The 20,253-nt window shown below is 45.5% G+C and overlaps 1 protein-coding gene across 1 annotated transcript in view; it reads right to left on the minus strand.

Annotated features, from left to right (window-relative positions):
- Tcerg1l (transcription elongation regulator 1 like) overlaps positions 1 to 20,253 on the minus strand; it is a 185,612-nt gene that overhangs the window by 15,401 nt on the left and 149,958 nt on the right. Inside the window, exon 9 of the mRNA XM_021210325.1 lies at positions 5,544 to 5,679. Coding sequence (XP_021065984.1) covers positions 5,544 to 5,679 — 136 coding nt within the window. The remainder of the gene's footprint in view (positions 1 to 5,543; positions 5,680 to 20,253) is intronic.

Here is a 20,253-nt window from a genome sequence, read left to right on the forward strand (position 1 = left end):
GCATATGAGCACACCACCCTTTCCAAAACCTTCCCTTCCATCCCCTCTCAGCTCTCATGCAAGGATACAGAGTTCTTCCTCCCTAAGTACAGAGGCCAGAAGGACTCTGAGGTAAGACAGAGACCACTGGAAACTTGGCCATGCCCGAGAAGGGCTCACAGACACGTCTCCCATTAGCTCTGTTGGAATTTGAATATGAAATGCTCCCACAGGTTTCATGTGTATGTGGTCATCAGCTGACAGTGCTATTTTGAAACGTTGTGGAGCCTTTAGGAAGTATAGCCTTGCTGGAGGAAGTGGGTCACAGGAGATAGGGTGTGACATTTTATAGCCCAGCCCTACTTCCTGTCTACTCTTTGCTTCATGATTGAGAAGGTGGTGCAATCAGGGGCCTCAAGGTCCTCCTGCCTCTTTATTTCCCCATCATGATAGACTCTATCTTCAAACCCTTTGCCCAACTAGCCTTTTCCTTCTTTCTTGAGTTGCCTTATTCGGGTATTTTGTTACAGCAATGAAGAAGATAATGAATATAAGTCATAAAGATTCAAATTCCACAGGAATAGGCTTCAGTTTGGAGGAGCATTGGTTACCTTCCCTGTGCCTTCCCAATGTCCCTTTCCTGTGGCCTGTCACCTTAACATTCTGCAGGCTCTGTAGGGACAGAATCTTGCTTCTTTTGAATGCTGCTCTCTTTATTCGACTCCCCAAGCATGTTTGAAGGACTTCTGTGTATGGCCCTGATGTTCCTGGTAAGTACAGGTGGTTGTAGATGGAACAAAAGAATCAGCCCTGGTATGGGAAGGCTGCCTTCTCCATTGCTGAAGGTGAAGTTGTGGTCGCTGTTTGAAGTCTCCTAAGCACAGCTCTGGCCCAAGGGCTTGCCACAGACCATGTATCCAACAAGGGAATGCAGAATGCACAGCTGAGTCAGTAATCTGTGGTCCTCAGAGCAGAGGAGACTCCCAGATTTTTCATAAGATTCCTCTCTTAAGTTCAGGGAAGTGTGTTTTTTTTCCTGGGTGGGAGTGGGCCTCAGGGAGTATAAACAGGGTTGGATCTGAGCCCAGATAAGTCCAGGTGAGCTGTACGTAAATGTGAAAGTAAAGCAGGACCACACAGGGCTGTCACCAGTAAGGATGCACAGTCCTCACACTGGAACATGCCACTCTGAGCCTCACCTCTGGCGCTCACAGTCTTGCCAAATAATAGTTTGGGCAATTATTTGTATTTTTGTTAATAAAATTATACCCGGTTATTTCAGACCCAGCTGACTTCTTTTGATCTGAGGATTATTTTCACATTAGGGACTGTCATCTGGAAATCAGAACAGGTGACCACAGTTCCCCATGGGTTACAGCTTTATTCAATTGCTTCTAGAGAGAAGGCCCTAGGCACACCTGAGGCTCTGTGAGGTCAAATCCAGAGAGAGGAATGAGAGCACAGAGGCCAAGAGAAACGAATGGACCAAAAGGATTTAAAAAAACAGTAAGTGGCAAATATTTAACCTTCTTGCTATTCAGTACTGGTCAAGTATGCTGGCAAAACGAACTCTTGGGAGTTCTCAGACATTGCTAGTGGGAGACTATACTGAATTAAAACAGCCTCTTCAAAAACAATGTTGTAACAGAGGTAAAATGTTTATATTCAGAAGGAAATAAATCACAGATACATGCACAGGCATATTTCGAACACATACATTTATATATGTGTAGATAAAATGTATATTATTTAAAGAGCAAAGTTGGAAAATACACCACATGAATTGAAACCCAGGCTTTCTAAATTGACCATAAATAGTATTCCATCAAATAGTCTATTACTCATCAAGAGTATTTTCCAGGTTTAGGTAGGTAGCTCAATGAAAGTTCATACTAATTTAATTATGAGCTACTTATAAGAACAGATAGTATGTACATACATTTGTAAACATTGAATCTTATGGGATTAACTGAGAAAAATAAATTGGTTCAAGTGTGTCCAATTGTACTCAGTATCAGATATACCATAAAAGTCTTCAATCTGTATTTTTAAAAAGTCTCTTTAAATCTTAATTTATATTTTTGAGGTTCTGGGCATAGAGACCCAGGGCCATGCACATACTACACATATGTCCCATCACCTAAAAATCATTTCTAGGAAAAAAGCCTGAAATTAAGTATATTTCACTGGTGAACAATCCCCTTTTAGGGAAGGATTTGTTGTTGGCTTTCTGATCTTAATATGTTTTTGCAAAATTGGTTAATTTACTAACAATTTGGTATGTTCACCGCTTATTTTGCATGGTAAGCATGGGTTATACCATTTAATTTACTAGCAAAAGGTTCCATGCTCACAATACTCAAGACCTGCCCCAAAATCATGGAGTAGAAGAGCTTCCCCCTAAAAGTCAAGGGCCACTGGATAGCACATGCACCTGCCCTTAGAACCACTTATGCACGGCATCTTCTCCTGTGACCATGATAATAAACCCCTCCTTTCAGCACCATGACAGCCCAGGGCATGCCAATCTCTCCAGGGATGATAGTCATATGCTGTGTGTCTTAGAAATGAAGGGGAACCAGACATGCAACAAGCTGAGGGCTGATGCCAATATGTAGACACTTGGGGTGGGTAGCATGTGCCCTCTGTCTTTAAGTTGAAGGACTATGGAGCCTCTGTCTGTTCCACACTGTCCACATGGGATTCAGAAGGACTTCATAGTGATCCTGCCTGTTTGTGATCAATAGCCACTATATGATGAGTGCACCTAATAATCAACCTTTCTGTATTTCAACATTATTGTGAACTCAAATTCTAGGGCCTCTCCTGGAGCTGGCTGTGGTGTCGGCCAGTGTCTGTGAGGTTCACTTCTTCAGAAAGATTGGTTCTGGGAGCACCCAGAGGCAGCTCTGAGCCCCTACATTTTTTTTAGGTCCAGCACTCTGAAAAGGACGTCTCTCTTCAGCCCAGGGTAGGCAAGCACTGAGCACCAAGGATGCTATAGAAAGAGACACCCCCAACACCTCTCCCGTGGACTCAGCCAAACAGGCAGGAGAAAACCAGCAACCTGCTACTCAATTAAATAGAGCTTTAAAAAAAAGTCCCCTTGTGATTTGTGCTTGTACAAGAACTAAATAAATAAAACAGAAGCCTTTATTGAGCCATCTCCTGCCGGCTACAAAAGCCCATAACTAGAGCCCCTCCCCAGCCCATAATCCCCTGGGAAAACCAAAGACCTGTCTTTGGAAAGTATTAGAAATCCTCCATGCCTGGCTTCATCATTCCATAAGCACACAGGTTTCTGAACTAAGTACTCAGCAAATGCAATATAAAAATCTTGTTAATCACTCAGTCCATAAAGCGTGACCTTTCTACGGCTCATTCTTTAAGCAGCTAGAAGTCTCCTGGGCTCGGCTATCAAATTCTCATGAGCATGAGTGACTTATGAAATTGGCTGGCATATTTTATAAAGTCTGAGTAGTGCAGGTGGTAGCGTTACTTTATGACAGGGCAGTAAACTTAGATTGGCCTGTTCTACTCCCGAAATGGAGGGGTTCATGGGCCTTTTTGGTGTCAGTGCAGCACTGAGACATTGCTTCTCACACATCTATTGTTCTTGCTGATTTTCCTATGAGCTTCTCAACAATCAAACACTGCGCCGAATCACCCACCCTGGTGAGGTAAGCACGCACTGAATTATCATTAGTAAAGTCTCTCCAGCAAAGCTCTTTGAAGTCTTCAAGGTCCTGTGATCTTACCCCACCTAGTCCTTGCCCAGGAAGACAATGTCAGCCCTGTTGCTATCCATGCAAGTTGTTGGGAGACTGCATTTAAGAAATTGGACTCAATGGTTTCCAAAATTAAAAGTTGAAGTTTAGAGTGAAAGAATGGGGTGACCGTTCCCCTTGTATTTCATGACCAGAGAGATGGCTTAAGGGTTCTTGCTATGATGCCACAAGACCTGAGTCCAGTTCCCAGGGTCCACAAGGTAGAAAGAAAGAACAGACATTATCCAGTTGTCCTATAACTTCAACACGTGTCCTGTTTCCTATGTGTGTCTGTGCATGCACACACGCACACAATAAATACATAAAGGTAAATTTTAAGAATAATTCATGGTACCATGCTGATCCAGTTGGCTAGGATCCTGCAGACATGATCAGACAGAGTCTTCATGGCTGGAAGCTGTTCAGAGTAGGGGGGTGGGAGGTTGAGTTAGTTTAATAGCATGACAGTATCTCTTGGTATCTTGGAGGCCATGGAGCTAACCTCAGGCACTCAGCCCTGGGGGAGATGGATGTGTGGTCCATTCTCCTAATGGTTCCCACACTATCCTGTGTCTGTTCTGTGGGGCAAGAGTGCAGCATCTGGAAAACAGACAACAGCCTTTTTCGGGAACAAATATCTCCTCACATAGTCCATGGGCTCCTCTGATGCTTGCAGGAGTCAGTCAGGTACACATGAGTAAGATGCCAGTGACAGCCTCCAGAGGACACTCAGGAAATCCCAGGGAAATGGGGTTCAGTGTATCTGGTGTGTCCTGGGGTCTGTCATGGCAAAAGCAGTTGTACCATGACAGGGACAGGAGCCCACATGGAGTGTCCCAGGGCAGACTGAGGAGGATGTTTGAGTGAAGGAAACGGCTGAAGTCTTGCACAATCAAGTTATCACTAGGCTCCACTGTTAAGGCTAGACATGACTGAGTGACCTGAACCCATTCGTACCCTGTCACCTTTGGCCCTTCCGGTTTCTGAAACCAGACACTGAGGTTCAATTTTGAGTGACAGGTACATAAAGAGGTACACATGTTCCTGTTCACAATGCCAAGAGAAAACTACCTGATGGGTAGGTGGGGGTGAATTCTGTTCTGCTGGAGTCCTGAGGAGCCGTCCCTGCCTCTGATCCTCCTTTCTTTGGCGGGCACCCAATGTCCAGGTGGGCCCCGCCTGCTGTGGAAGTGATGATCCAGCCTTTGCCCTCTCCCCACAGTCCTGCTTTGTGCCCTCTCTGTATCTGCTGCAGGGAAGGCAAAGGTGTCTCCAGGAGACAACCTGGCAGGGAGAAGCAAGCCACTGCAGAGTTTGGGACGTTGCTTTGGATTCACAAGGCCATTACCGTATTCATTACAATTACCCTCACACAGACTTCATTACTGCCTTCTGTGTTCAGCTGCACTCGGTGAAGAAATCCAACTGGGCTACAATATTGTATTGGCTCATTTTGTGCCCGAAAGCCAATGTAAGAAATAAAAGTCCTTGGGAGGAGGTTCGCATGCAGTTCCTTCCACTCAAAATGAGATTCAGAAATCGCTTTACTTAAAAACTGTCTAATTAATTCAGAGGCGTGAGATTCTGAGTGGGATTAAGATACCCATAGCGGGTCATCCATGAGGTTTGAGCCCTGAAACCTAGCTTGGGGTTGGCAGGAATCTTTTGCACACTGGCTGGTACCTCTCTGTCATCCCAGCAGCCCAGGCCTTGCAGACCAGTCCTTCCCAAGCTCCTTCCCCCTCCCAGAGCCCTGTTCTTCCCCACTATCCCCTCATGATTGTTCTGTGTTCTTACCCCTCTCTCCAGCAGCATGTCTCGGAAATGGGTCACACGCTCTTCCAGGGGTAGGAGAATCTGTGGGGGTGGCGTCTGCGGTCCCTTGTCCACTTGCTGGGTGTCTTCTGGTACAGGGCTCTCGCAGCTTTCAGTCCTTCAGGGGCACAAGCCTCAGTGTTAACTGTGCCCAAAGAGATCCAATTGGTTCCCATTGAAACCTTAAATCCACCTGAGAGGACTCTTCATGGAACGAAGAGCCTTAAGTCAGATCTGGCGGCTCAAGTCTACAGTCTCAGCTCACGAAAGGCTGAGGTAGCAGGATTGCCATGAGGGTGAGGCCTAAACTACAGAGTGAGACATTATCTCAAACAAACAAAACAAGGAAAGAGAGAAAGAGAGAAGGAAGGAAAGAAGGAAGGAAGGAAGAAAGGAAGGAAGGAAGGAAGGAAGGAAGGAAGGAAGGAAGGAAGGAAGGAAGGAAGGAAGGGAGAAAAACTTGCCTTAAAAGGCAACTGGCTTTACTGTGTTGTGAGAGGAGACTGAGATTGAAGGCCTGGCCCACAGCTCCAAGTCCCAAGAAGGTGAAGGCTGGGGCAGACTCACAGACCTGTCTCTGAAATGTCTACTCTCTGGAGGACAGTGGAAGATGGAAAAGGGAGATCTACTCTTTTGAAGTGCCACGTTGGGTGTGCTTGTCAAGGCAGCAGGCCCCTGATAGGTCTTTTCATAGCACATGCATTATTCTAGAACCCCCTGGGAGCCTTCTCATAGGCTCATAGGGCTAAGTGTCTATATCAGAAGAAAATATTTGACCAAAGTTGAGACCATTATTCCACACAGTGGCTTTTCCACCCAGATAAGCTAAGGTGACACCCTCATCCTTTAGGATGCAGTTTGTTCTTGCCCTGTTCTGCAGTCCTGACTTCAGCCTTCCCCTGACCACCCTGATTCCTCATAGGCTCCATTCCCCAGCTCAAGTCCCATATCTGTCTCTAGTCAGGCCCATGGCAGTGGCTGTTCAAAATGACTATCAGAGTCCGGTGTGGTGGCGCACGCCTTTAATCCCAGCACTCGGGAGTTGGAGGCAGGTGGATTTCTGAGTTCGAGGCCAGCCTGGTCTACAAAGTGAGTTCCAGGACAGCCAGGGCTATACAGACAAACACTGTCTCAAAAAACAAACAAAACAAAACAAAACAAAACAACAACAACAACAAAAAGACTAGCGAGTTATTTTTGCTGGGACAGCCCCAACATCAGGCACCCCTCTGCAGCACCCTTGTCCTTGCTGCTCCCAGGTCAAGCCGGCCAGTGACGGTAAGTTGAGGTCACAAAGACAACACTGAAGACAGACTGCCCACACCATCAGAAGTACACATGTGGGAGACACATGGAGCTAAGCTTTACGGAGCTAAGTTTGTTGTTGCATCTAGCATGTGCTGAGAGCATTCAGCACTCTGTGCCTAACAAGGGTCTTGGCTCATAGGGCTGCAGTGTAGATTATTCCAAACTAGTGGGAAATTTGTGAAGGAGCAACAAGGGGTGTGGAATGTATGCAGGGTTTTATTTATAGATCAGCTGTTTCAGGGGAATGTACTGTCTTTGCTGCTTCTATGGCGGCACAGCAAAGATATAATTAGGACTTCTTTATAGTAAGTTTTCATTAGCCCAAAATAGAAGTGTGGAAACAAGGCTGATATTGTTGTACCTTGAGCACATCATGATCTCCTGCTATTGCTTATCCAACAAAATATTTTGTTCAGGGCTACTGGATGCCTTCCAGAGTGTGGGGCTCTCAGTTTGCCTGGATTGGTCAGAGGTGAATGCCAAGACCTGAGTGTATGTCTGCGTTCTCGCTTTGGAATGGGCTTTGTGCCTCTAATAAAAGGTAAGGCTGATTGCTTTCTGTGGATGATAAAGCTTGCTCATTTTGAGTTTTGCCCAGAAAGAAAGTCACCTGAGCACACAACTTGGTACCTAGCATGGCATGTTGCTCTGGTGTCAGGTAAATGGCTGGACAGAAATTGCACTTGTCCCATATCTTGCTTTGAAAAATGTCCTAGCTCAACCCCTCTCAAACTGTGGACTCAGGAGGGGCTGGTTTTGTTCAACCTCTCACCCACAGAAGATGTTTCCCTAACGCTAAGTACCAGCAACCCATAGTCTCCTAACTCCAAGGAAGAACATACTACTTCCCGCCTGTGTCCTCCCTTAGACAGAAAGATACTGAGGTTACCATCTGTATCCCTGCAGGCTCTGGGTTCCCATGGCTGTTTCTCAGCCCAGCACTCTGGGCACATCAAGATTACCCACAACCTTTCAGATGCCTCCTTCACCCAGGTTCTCCCCGTGGGGCCATCCAAAGGCAACCAAATGCCTAGGCAACCAAATGGCAACACCCAAACTGCCGTCTGTTATAGTGTGGGAGGGCTCAGTTCACTTTGCAAGCCCGAGTCAGCAGCCCATCTCATCAATGTCCTCTGTCATACAACCCACATGGGAAAATGTACAGACTAGCGATAGAGAATCAGTCAGGCAAAGCCATGGGGCCGATGTTGAAATGTGGGGTGACCCATCTCATGAGCTCCTGGAGGGTAGAGGTCATTCCATCAGAGTTACCTAAACCTGCTACCTCCTCACATCTATGTGTTCTCAATATGACCTGAATTGCATCATATCCAGAGAGTTTGGGGCAAGCCAGGTGGCTCACTCACCCAGGCCATGTACTCTGAGCCTGGATTAAGGAGAGGTGCATACACACAAGCCACAGAGGGAATCTTAGCTGAAGTTCCAGTGTAGTACGACCTAGTATGGGTGTACTTGGACTGGGCCTCTGGATGGCATTCCAACTATCCTATTATACCAGCAGCTTTTCAGGAATGAAACTTTTGGATTGAACTTGAGAGAAATGATGGTTGCCTTGAGCCACTGCAGTGGTGAGGTCACCACCTCTAGTGGAGAGTTCCATGGATGTGACTGGCTCAGGGGAAAGCACCAATGTGAACATGTCATGTTCAATGTGCCCCGCATCTCACAGTAAGACTTCCTCATGTACACCCCTAGCCAAGCTGTGGAAATCTCTGGTCTTGACATTCCTACAGCATGATTCTGTGACGCAATGGGGTCCTGTTAACTCCATCCCATAGAAACAGCAAACATCAGGGCAGCCACAGTCTTGGCAGCCCTATTGCCCCAGACACCAGCTTTTCTCTTTTCAGGGTGGTAACCCTTGGCTGTAGTAGCCTGAGACAACAACAGTTTCTCTCCTCTCTTGTTCCACCCTGGATAATGGCTACCCAAAGGCTTCATGTTTCTGCAAAGTTGTTGGAATGACATGGGGTTGGGAATGTCAGCCAGAGGCCCACCCCAGGCACATTTCACTGCATCCTGTTACTCTAGGGCTTCAGCTCTGACCCCTCACTATGGCTGTATACAAGTATGTCACTTTTGGTGAGTCCTGTAATGTTTTGGAAAATTAGTAAACCTAAGGGATGGTCAAGGAGCTACCACATGTGTAGACAGATATGGATATGTGAGCAGATAGCCTCAACACACTGCTGTTGATATGTGAACACACAATGGGACAAACAGGCCCTTCCGTGGGTGGTTAGAGTTAGATGAAGTCAGGGTAATGGTGTGAGCAGCTGGCTTCATTATGAAGATTCCTGGGGTAGCAAGTGTACTCTGTGTCCCCTTGTGCTGCCCTGTGACAACACAGAATTCAGAGTTTCTACAATTTGTCAAAAGTCAGCTTAATCAGATCTTAAACCTCTAGATTGTGACCAAAATCAACCTCCAATTCCTTATAAATGACCTAATTTCTGATACTCACTCCGTTATAGCAACAGATGTGGATAAAGACACCTAAGGCCACTTGCAATTGGTGACTGCAGTGGGAGCCACCATGCTGGGACAGATTCTTTGACCTGGGGGCTTGAGCTCTCTTATGAAAGTTGGTATGGATATTGGACAAATAAGAGGGCAGGGCTAAGGTCAACAGGGATCACTTCCCTACAGCCTCCTTGGTCAACCAGAAGGAATTTGACTTTTCATTCCCATGGATATGAGGATCCCAAGGAAACAGGGCTGCTGTCAGCTTCCCTAGTCCTGAAACCCTTCTTTGCTTGGTCTGGTTAGCCTTGAGGCATGGCGTTCAGAGAAAGGCCTCAGTAGTAGCTCTGGAAACCTTAGTTGATCTTTCCTGGGGCACAAACATATTTACTGTCCAGATTTTGCAGAACTGGGGTCTACCTATGTCTCTTCAAATGAACTTCAGATATGATTTTTTAGATATAAAATAATTCCTGAATGACTCTTTCCTTGATGGATATTTAAAACCATCCACCACCCTGAGTGGAAGCATAATGATAGAGTCATCAACAGAAGGATGTGCCAACTGACCAGGAGGTGTGGACAAGCATGAATCCCACTAGAAGCCCTCCTGCAAGGTGAACGACATACATGGTTCTGCTCCTGTAGCCAGACCCAGACACTTGGTTTTCTCTGTTATGTGGACACTAGGTCGATGTGAATTTGCCTGGGATGCCTTCCCCTCCTGCCAGTGTTTGTATTCTGTTTATGCTTTGATTGGATGTATTTAAGGGCTTACTGTTGGATGCTGAGCTGTGAAAGGCCACCTAGGATGTACTAACATCATATTTGTTACCCTTCCTCTTTCTCAACATAGCAGTATAACACAGCAAGGCCGATCTTCACTGGGTGAGACACTAGGGCTTTTTGAGATTAGCACAGATCCTTTCTGTGACCACCTTGAGAGAAGCTGGGCTAGAAATCAGCATTCCAGTGACTTGGGGTGTGGTGTACAAGGCAGACATTTCCAGACATCACCACCACCACTTTATGCCACCAGAAGTGAATGTCCAGCTCCCTGGTCATTGGTACTATGTTTGCTTTTAGCTGCGCTGGTCTCAGCTTCTCCTGATGTGTCTCTGCTCAACTGTAGGCTCCCCAGTGTTTCTCAGTATCCCTAGTGTCTTCTAGCTTATATCATTACAGGGTCAGTGTTTCCTTCATTCCAGGCCTCATGTCCCGTGTCTGTGACTCTCATGTGTGTCTTCTGGGCACAACCTTGAGCCCAGAAGCCACAAGCCTCCCATGTCCTCATTACTCACAAACTTCTCCATACCCTCTCCTCCTGCTTCCCTTGAGCATCTTGTCACATGCTCTTTCTTCTCAGATGTCATCCTGTCCTCTGTCCATACAGGCTTAACTCAGCTTCTGCATGTCACCTGACTGTCTCTATGATACATGGAACCTGCCTTGAAAAGCCGAACTCTTTTGTCCCAGTAATGAAGTCTCTTTTCAAGATGGTGACACATCTTGTTTATTCTTAAAAAGCCCTTCCCACACCTATAGTCTACAACTGCAGACAGAACACAGTCCCTGGGTGCCAGTGGGCAGTGAAGGTATTGTTGTATCTCATTAGTGACAGTTAGTGAGTAAATTCTTATGGGATTTGACTTTGTGACTGCAACTTCCTTGAAGACATTGAATGATGCACAATTCCAGGTTCACTTCTTAAAGAGTACATTTTGGTGTCTTCAGCTTTCATTCCTGTGACACCTATAAGCCCCAGTTCTCACTACTCGACCCTATCCCAGCTTTTGTCTTAGCACTGTAGACTGGTGAGTGAAGAAGCTGGACAGTGGGCAATTACTGATGCAATGGGTAAGTCTTCTGAATGTGTGGCCATGGGGTTCTACTATCACCAATGAGAGTAATCAAAGGAGTATATGATAAAATTATCTTTGCAAATGTACCTTAGTTCTGAGTTTTCACTGTTGTGTATAAGGCAGGAGCCAAGAGAGAAGCATCAGGGCTCAAGTAAGTATCCCAGAGTGGTCCATGAGAGATCTCTGCTAAGATGCACATTTAATTCTCCACTCCCACTGTCTTTGTGCCTCACTACCAACAACATAGGATTCACCTATGAGAGGAGGAATGATGGGCACTAATTAGTAGTTTGCTCTCTGCAGTCTCACACACCTTTCACCCTGCCCTAAAATGTAGTAAGGCCTCAGGCAAGTCTCTCCCTGAACTCTGTTTCTTCACTGTGTTCATTTTATTTATAAAGCTTTAATACTGATAGTATCTGCCACTTGAGATTTTGGAAAATTAAACAAAATAAAGATATCTGGTGTTTGTTTACAACCCTCTGTGTAACACCCTCTTTAAATTAATATCATATAATGAAATGGTTTAGTCCAGTGGGTAGTCTGTGAATGGTGTTGATTTGGAATTTGATGACAATGGTGATGATGGTAATGATGGTGGTGATGCTACTGGTAATTTGGCAATGATGGTAATGATAATGGTAACTATGGTGATGCTGTTAGTATTGGTTGCAATGATGTTGAAAATAATGGTGGCATGAGGTTGATGGTGGTGACAATGAGGTGATGATGGTAACAACAATGGTGATGATGATAACAGTGATGGTGAGATGTTGATAATGATGGTGAGATGATGACAATGATGTTGATGATGGTAACGACGTTGATGATGGTGATGATATTGATAATGGTGATAATGATGTTGATGGTGGTGACAATGATGTTGATATGGTGTCGATAATGGTGATGGTGGTGACAATGATGTTGATATGGTGTTGATGATGGTGATGATGCTGACAATGATGTTGATGATGGTGATAATGGTGACAATTATGATAATGGTGACCATGATGGTGATATGGTGTCAATGATGGTGATGATGGTGACCATGATGATAGAGATGGTGATACTGACAATGATGGGAATGATAAACAGGGATGATGGTGAATGAGAATAAGCCCCAGTTCTCACTGTTCCACTCTATCCATAGGCATACATATATATAATCACAATCGTGATTATGATGGGGGCACTGGTGATAATTCTTTGCCCTCATTAGCTATGATGGCTTCTGGCTATCCACATTAGCTCTTCCCCAGATGAGTTCCAGCCTCTGTCCTTCTGGGAGCACATCCCCTTTTATTTGACTTAATAAATGGGGAGAATTATTCTGTCTTCCAGCAAAGATACCTGGGAATTTATCATCAAAATATCATCAGCCTGTAACTCCGGTGTTAGACACAATATAAAATTCTGCAGGAATCAAAGTTTCTGTGAATCTTTTTGCCTTATGGGGCCTCAGACATCTTATCGTGTGCAGTGTAACAAATGATCTTCAGATGTAGCACACTTTGAGCGATCTCTGTGTCAGGCATTTAGCTTCCACACTGCGCTGTGCAGGGGAATGCTTCTGGCAGCTGTAAAGCAGGTCTGTTCATCAATCTGGGGCTCTGGAAAAGACCAGAGCAAGGGAACCTCAATTCTGCCCATCCACCCACATCCACATCGCACCGTTCAGGTAGGGACTCAAAGTCGATAACTCTCTCAGGTGGATCATGACCATAGGCAAAATTTATGCTTGTGGGGCCTGGGCACAGTTATAATCTGGAAAAAGTGCCAAGGGACTGAGCAGAGCAGCTCCTCCTATGCTATTATATAGAGGAAATTCTGCCTAGTGTAGACACAGGCTCCTGGGTAAGAAGAACTCAAAGTGCACCTGGAGAAGCAGAAATGGGGCCAATCCAGGGCCTTAACTTCCCTGAATGCTGGTCTTGTTTGATTGACAACCACATATACCCATCCCCCTTTGCTGTGTTCTTTTGAGCCCTCCTGATGATCTCTAATGAATAACTGTCCCCTGATGATTTACAAAGAAGGTTCTCAGTGTTCACCAAACCCTGTATCTACTATGCCTCAGGCTAGGCAGGCCTCCCATGGCTGTGCAGCAATCCTGTGTGTCAGGGTGGTCACATTTATTCATCGCTTCCTGCATCTGCTGACCTTGTGGTTATGAATGTCAGTATACATCAGATGTCACACTAGACAAGAGGACAGAATGAAGAATGATGGGAGCATGAGGTCAGGACACAGCTGTGCTGGGTCTGCAGCACACTGGAGGCCCCATAGGCAAAGACATTTGTCATTCAGAGGTCATGAACTATCTGTTGAAAAGTGTTCTGCTTACAATTCTCTGCATTTCAAGCCCTCTAAGTTGAGATAAGGCATTCAAATTGCTTTGGACAATGGCTGATCTGCAAATGGTACTGATTTGATTGATGGTGGTGGTGACCTCTTCTGACTTGTGGTGGAATCCTTGAGAACCTGGAGCTCTAACTCCTGGGACTACCAGAAGCAAGACATCTTTATAGCTGACCAAACAGCAGGCACTGGTTGGTACACCTGATTCTTGAGTGGCTCTGCCAGTTCCTGTGCCCCTCCTGTCCTTCTCTTGTGTTTGAATTAGCTTAATCTGGAAGGTTTTCCCAGTGATCACAGTTTTAATCACTAGTAGATATGTGTTTCTCAACTGTGACCCTACAGCATCTTATTGGGAGCACATGAAGGTGGGTTTGGGCAGTTGACATCTATTGCAGCCTAAATAAAACATAGTACAGACTCACTAGGCAAGCCTGCTTGGGAGCTTGTATGCACCTCCAAGGAAGTCTTCAATCAATCAGGTCTTGGCCAGGAGAGACTAGTAGGTGCTTGGAGAATTACAGATAGTGACTGATCAATCACTCACAGAGCATGTAACGATCAAAAAACTCTGCTTCCCTGACTCTGCCTACTGTCTCCAGGCAGCATAATAGTGATGATGAAGATGATGATGATGATGATCATGATGGTGGTGATGGTGGTGGTATTGATAGTGATGATTGTGGTTATTTTGTTGTATACCTTTTGGGGACTATTGGAGAAAAGAAGCAGATCGTGGGCACATGCATCTCAAAATACAGGGATCTTTGGAAATCTAAGTTAAAATGGAAAGAAACCTCCTGTGCTCAATACACGAAAAGCAGAGACCACTTTTTAAAACCTTAGATCCATAGCCAAAAAGCAGACAGAGTTGCAAGAAAAACAAAACAAAAAGCTGCAGACATCTTGCCCCACTAAGTTGTGAATAGGTACCACCTGATCATAGCCCCCCCCCCCCCCCCCGAGGTCTTCAGTATCAGCAGTTGTCTGAGAAAAAGGCAGATGGAGCCTCCACACCTAAGGCTCTGAGCACCATCTAGTCCAAAGTCCATAGTGAGCCAAGTCCCAGGGTTACCCCAAGAAGCTCTTCACATTGTAGCTGATGCAACAGGACTTCCAGTGTCTAAGCTGCAGGAAGCTCCATGGGATAATGGGGGAGCTGGAGTAGCAGGGCTATGACAATCCCTTTCCCAGGGATTTCTGCTGAAGAGAAATTAGGACACCCAGAAGCACAAGGGGCAGCAAAGGGAGCTGTGGGGAAGAGAGCACAGAGCCAGGACACAGGACCTCACTGTGCCTTACTCAGGAGAGGTGCTGGGCTGAGGTCAGGAGCACAACCCTGACCTTAGCCTGTCATGACACAGCTTCAACATGGGCAACCAAATGGAAGCCTAGTTAGTCCCACTCACACCCAGGATGCCAAGGAGAATACAGACAAAATAGTGTAAGGAAGCAAAGGATGGCAGAGCCAAGAGCCCAGGGAAGCACAACTACAAAGAATGAACTGAAAATTTTAGAAAGAGTGTAATAGATGCTACTAAACAGCAGCACAAGAAAGAACAGGACACACGAGGGAGGAGGCAACTAGAAAAATAAAGATCTGGAAAGGGGATCTAAGAAAACCCAGGAAATGTTTAAAACTAGAAGGAAAACAGAACAGAAAAACATGGTAGTCAGAACACAAGGTGATGATGACTTAACAGAAAGAGAAGTTGAGGGGCCAGTGAGATAGACCTGTGAGTGGGTAAAGGTGGCCGGGCTGCCCAATGGTACATGCCTGAGTTCAATCCCTGATGCCCACACAAAGGTGAAGAGAGAGAACTTTCCACAAAATTGTCCTCTGACTTCCTCATCTCTGTCTCTGTCTGTCCATCTCTCTCTGGCTCTCTGGCTCTCTTCTTCTCTCTCTTTCCCTCTGTCTCTCTGTCTCCCTCTCTCTTTCTCTCACACACATGGAGGTGGGGCAGGGAGACCATGCACACACATATACACCATAGTAATAAACAAATAGATATTTTAAAAATAATTAAATTCACAAAAGGAAAGGACCAGGATGCAGAGAAAGTGGCATAGTGAAGGGTAAGCAAGACCCAAAGAGAAGGCTGGGAGTCTCCAACAAGTGAATGGTGTTGCAACAGAACACAAAGAAACCCAGGTAAGAAAGGATCCAGATGTAAAAAAAACCCCAAACCCAACACCTCCACATTTGGGTAGTGTAACCTGCAACAAAGAACAATAATCCCTATGGAGCTTCTCTTTCCATCATTTTAAACACATCACCATGTTAGACCCAGGAGGTTGAACAAGCAGATCAGCTGTGGAGGACACCAGGGCTCACACAGGCTGCTTTGGAAACTAACATTGATGGGAGGCACCAAGCACTTAGCACCTACAATCACCTAGGGAGAGAATCTCAATAGAGAGTTTCTCTTCATTGAGTTGGCCTATGGGCATATACAGGGATGGTCTTAATTCATTTCATTGAGGTGGGGAAACCCAGCCCCAGGAGGTTGGCATTGTTATCTAGGCAGAGGATCTTACCACTATGTGATGGGAAAACAAAGCTGAGCACAGTGAGCAAGCAAGAGGGCCTATAGACATTCATTCTTTCTCTGCTTGACTTCCCAATACTTGTGAACTGATACCTGGAACTGTGAGCCAGAGAAAATCCTTCCTCCCTTCAGAGGTTTGTGGTTAGCATCGTTCATCGCAGCAACAGAAAGGCCAGTGGGTAAAGGCACTTGCCACACAAGCCTGATGATTTGAGTTTGATTCCTGAAACCCATGTAAAGGAGGAAGGCGAGAACCCACTCAACAGACATGCTTTTGCCCTCCACATATATATCATAACATGCATCTCCCCACACCCATCATACACACATACAATAATAAATAAAAGCAAAGCAATAGTAAGAGCAAACGTCAAACTATTAAGTGCAGAATTCAGACACCAGTGTTTGACAGTCTGGAAAAAAGGATGAACAGATCAGATCTCCACTACAACCCAGAATGGCATGGCCAGGTGTGGCCAGCTGCTGGCGAAAGGATCTCTCCAGCACCACCAGGCCGTATTCCTGCCCACCATAAACCAAACTGAGGTTGGGTCTTTGTGATTTTAGGTACACAGTCTACACAGTACCTTGCTTTGTAAAGAAATTGTAATGTGACAATGAAGTGACAGATGGGGAGTGGATGGCATAAGTCCATAGGTTAAAAGAAACTTATGTAAGATATCAACAGTACGCTGGATCCGAACTTGGTTGAGACACTTGTTCAAAACATGAACTTGCAAGGAAAAAAAAAAAAAAAAAAACAAATCAAGGAAACTTGAACCCTCTATGACTGGAGACCACGCAATAATGTCAGAAGATTATTAATGGTTTCTTTTTAATGCTTACATTAAGCCATTATCCTAAATTATTTACAAATGAAATTTACACAGTATTTGTTGAGGTCATGAATTAAAGATTCCCCCATACCCAGACATGCCTACAAGCTAACTGAATGTACACAATTCACCACTGAGACTCTTCCCTGGATGACTGGAGGTTGTGGGAACAACAAAATTGAACTGTGAGGGTTAGGTGTATTTTCTTTAGTGTGTTAAATTCTTCTGTAATTAAAGTTAAGATAGTCACGGCTTTGAAATTGGAAGTAGTCATTCGCCTTCTTCACTGTGGGGTCTGCTCCAGCAGTGTTAGCAGGAGAGTCGCTAGGCTTCTCTTTCCCATCATCTCCAGGGATGTGTGCTCTACTAGAATGGCTCTGCCTGAGCTGTGCGTTACAAATGCAGCTCACACTGCCCTCTCCTTGGTGCTATCCTGACTTTGGGCAAGGCCCTCAAGCAGCTTGCCTCTTCAGGAGCACATACTGGCTCTCTTGCCTTGCTGGCTGGTGATCACCTAGAATTATCATTGCACCCCTTCTTTAAACAGAGTGTGGTCTCTCACATGGGAAACACAGTGTCCTTCACGGGAGATGAGAAGAGAGGGACTTGCATAGCTATAGTGCCTTTGAAGGCTTTGGACTGGGCTGAGCTGTTGATAATGTTTTACTTTTTTTTTTTTTAAAGGTGGATATCCTTGCCCACTTGACAGTGCCCTTCTGTATTCCTGTGATGATGTATGTAGAACCCCTGACAGACCATAACCACACAATAAACATTGACTAGTTACTTGAATTCTGCAAGAAGATTTCTGAATGAAGATGGGACTTTAGAAAGGAACCACACCCCAGTCTTCCCGTGAGCACCAGCCATCGAACTTTGCCTTATTTCATTTCACATACCTACCTACATACACACATATTTCATTTGTGAGCAAACTACCTGCTCATTTAAGAAACTGTCTAGCAATTTTTAAAAAGTTGTAGCAATTTCAGAAAGCCTAACTCTCCTTTGGGTCTGTGGGCTGCTGGTCTTGATGGAGGAAGTTGCCAAACAATGGAAATTTCCTCTCTCAGATTAGGCAGCTAAACTGGGCTTTGGAGCTTGATAACTGGCGGGAGGGAAGGAGTTCTGAGGGTGGGGAGTGCTTTGGGCCACAGACAGAAGGAAGAATGCAAAAGACAGGACCAGAGCAGAGTTGGAAGTTGCTCTGCTGAAGTAGGGGATGCATAGTACCCCAGAACTGGAAGACACACCAGCACAACGCAACTCTGAGACCCCAGAGCATGGACTGATTGTTCTCTATGCCTCTGCCTATGCATCCTAAACACTAGGTGGATGTGGGAAGCAGGTGTGACCAAACCCCGCGATCCCTGTGATCCCTGTTTACCAAGAACCTGAGCCTGCGCACTTGGACAATCCTGTGCGGCCCGCCTGATGAGTCACTGGCCTATTACCACACGCCCTGGCTGAACTCTGATTGGATCCAGGAGAGGGGGTAGGGATTAGGTCAGAGGACTGATGAAAAACAAAAACAGGATGTGCCCTGGGGCAGGAGGAAGGAGAATGCTGTTTTGAGAATGCTGTTTTGTAAAAGACTGTTGGAGAAAGCTGTTTGTGAAAGAAGTTGGAGAAACCTTCCTTGGCGTTTGTCTCATTCCCCCCCCCCCCCATCTCTACAGGTCAGAGTTCAGGGCTGCGGCAGGTGGGGATGGATATTTGTTCAGCGCAACAAATGAGGAGGGCCGGATTCATGTCCTCTGGAGATGTCTATTCACCTATTCGCTTTGCCTGCCTTCCTGAGTTGTGATGAGTTCTACAACCCATAGTGGAACTGAGACTGTGTGGTCATCTGGCAGCATTATCTCAGAATTCTGCATCCTGCTAGCAAGATGGGGATGCAATCAGATCAGAACCATACTGGGGCCCAGCATATAAGGTCCTGCATATAGATTGACAAACCAGCCAGATAGAACCTTGGGGTAGAAAAGAAAGGACTTCCTTTCTTTATGTGAGAGTGGCTTGCTGCTGTCCCATAGCCTTGGGGAGGGGTCTGCATGTGCATAGGGTTTTGCTGCAGAGTCCAAGAAGGCCCAGAGTCCTCTAACAACCACCTGAACAGAAGAACAGAAACCCTTGGAGGAGATTCTATAATGGGCTATCCTCTTCATGAGATGGAAGATCAGAAGTAACATGATTTTATCTCCAAGTTCTCTGCCAGCCTGGATCATCCCAAGGATGCCTGTCATCTCCCATGCAGGGTGGAGATCATGGGGACAATAAAGATCAAATGCTCACTACACAGTGGGTATAAGTGAGATGGGTGGCAGCTAAGTAGGGAACAGATAGGAACCAATAAAGAACAAGGAGAGGCCAAGCACTTTGGACCTAATTCTGACTGGCTTTATCCCATCCAGATTTCAGACTTCTCATAGTTTAAGTGAAAAGCTTGATAGGATATGAAAACTTCTTCTGTTTTTTTTCTTTTTTCTTTTTTTTTTTTTTGTTGTTGTTGTTGTTTTGTTTTGTTTTGTTTGTTTTTTTCGAGACAGGGTTTCTCTGTGTAGTCCTGGCTGTCCTAGAACTCACTTTGTAGACCAGGCTGGCCTTGAACTCAGAAATCCGCCTGTCTCTGCCTCCCAAGTGCTAGGACTAAAGGCGTGCGCCACCACCTGATCCCACCCTCAAGATAATAACCCTACATCCAGACATGGCACCAAAGGCTGTAACACAGTGGTCTCCTGCCTAATGCCCCTCTCCATCTACAGAATACATGAATCTCCTTTTCACTTCCAGGAAGCAAATAAATTCAGGGGACTGTCCATGTTATAGCTTTAAAAGACAAATTGAAATCCCATGACAAATGGCTGCTTCTGCACTCAGTCTTCTCATAGGCAGATGTCAATGAAGGGTCCTGTGTGGAACATCTAGTGACATGGCACAGGATCAGCACCATTTGTAAAGCCACAGATTTCTAGGTTGAGTCAATTTTCCACCTAAAAGAATGAATTAAGTGAAAGGGATTGCTTAAAAGGTAAGTGGGGGTGAATAATTTGTTCATCACTACACATGCCAAAGACTACAAAGGATCTCACACTTTCTCTTCTCTCACAAGGTCCCCAGGGAATTAGGCCAATCTCTAGGGCTGGCACAGAGAGGCAGTGAATTCTATTGTCATCCAGGAGAATCTTAAGAGGTGTGATTTCAGAGCATCATCTTACATCATTTTCAAGCAGTTCCCACACTCAACAGTTGATATTCAGAATGGCCCCCATAGGCTCGTATGTTCAGTTGGTGG

Source organism: Mus pahari, chromosome 1 (genome assembly GCF_900095145.1).
Source record: "Mus pahari chromosome 1, PAHARI_EIJ_v1.1, whole genome shotgun sequence".
Taxonomy (NCBI): domain Eukaryota; kingdom Metazoa; phylum Chordata; class Mammalia; order Rodentia; family Muridae; genus Mus; species Mus pahari.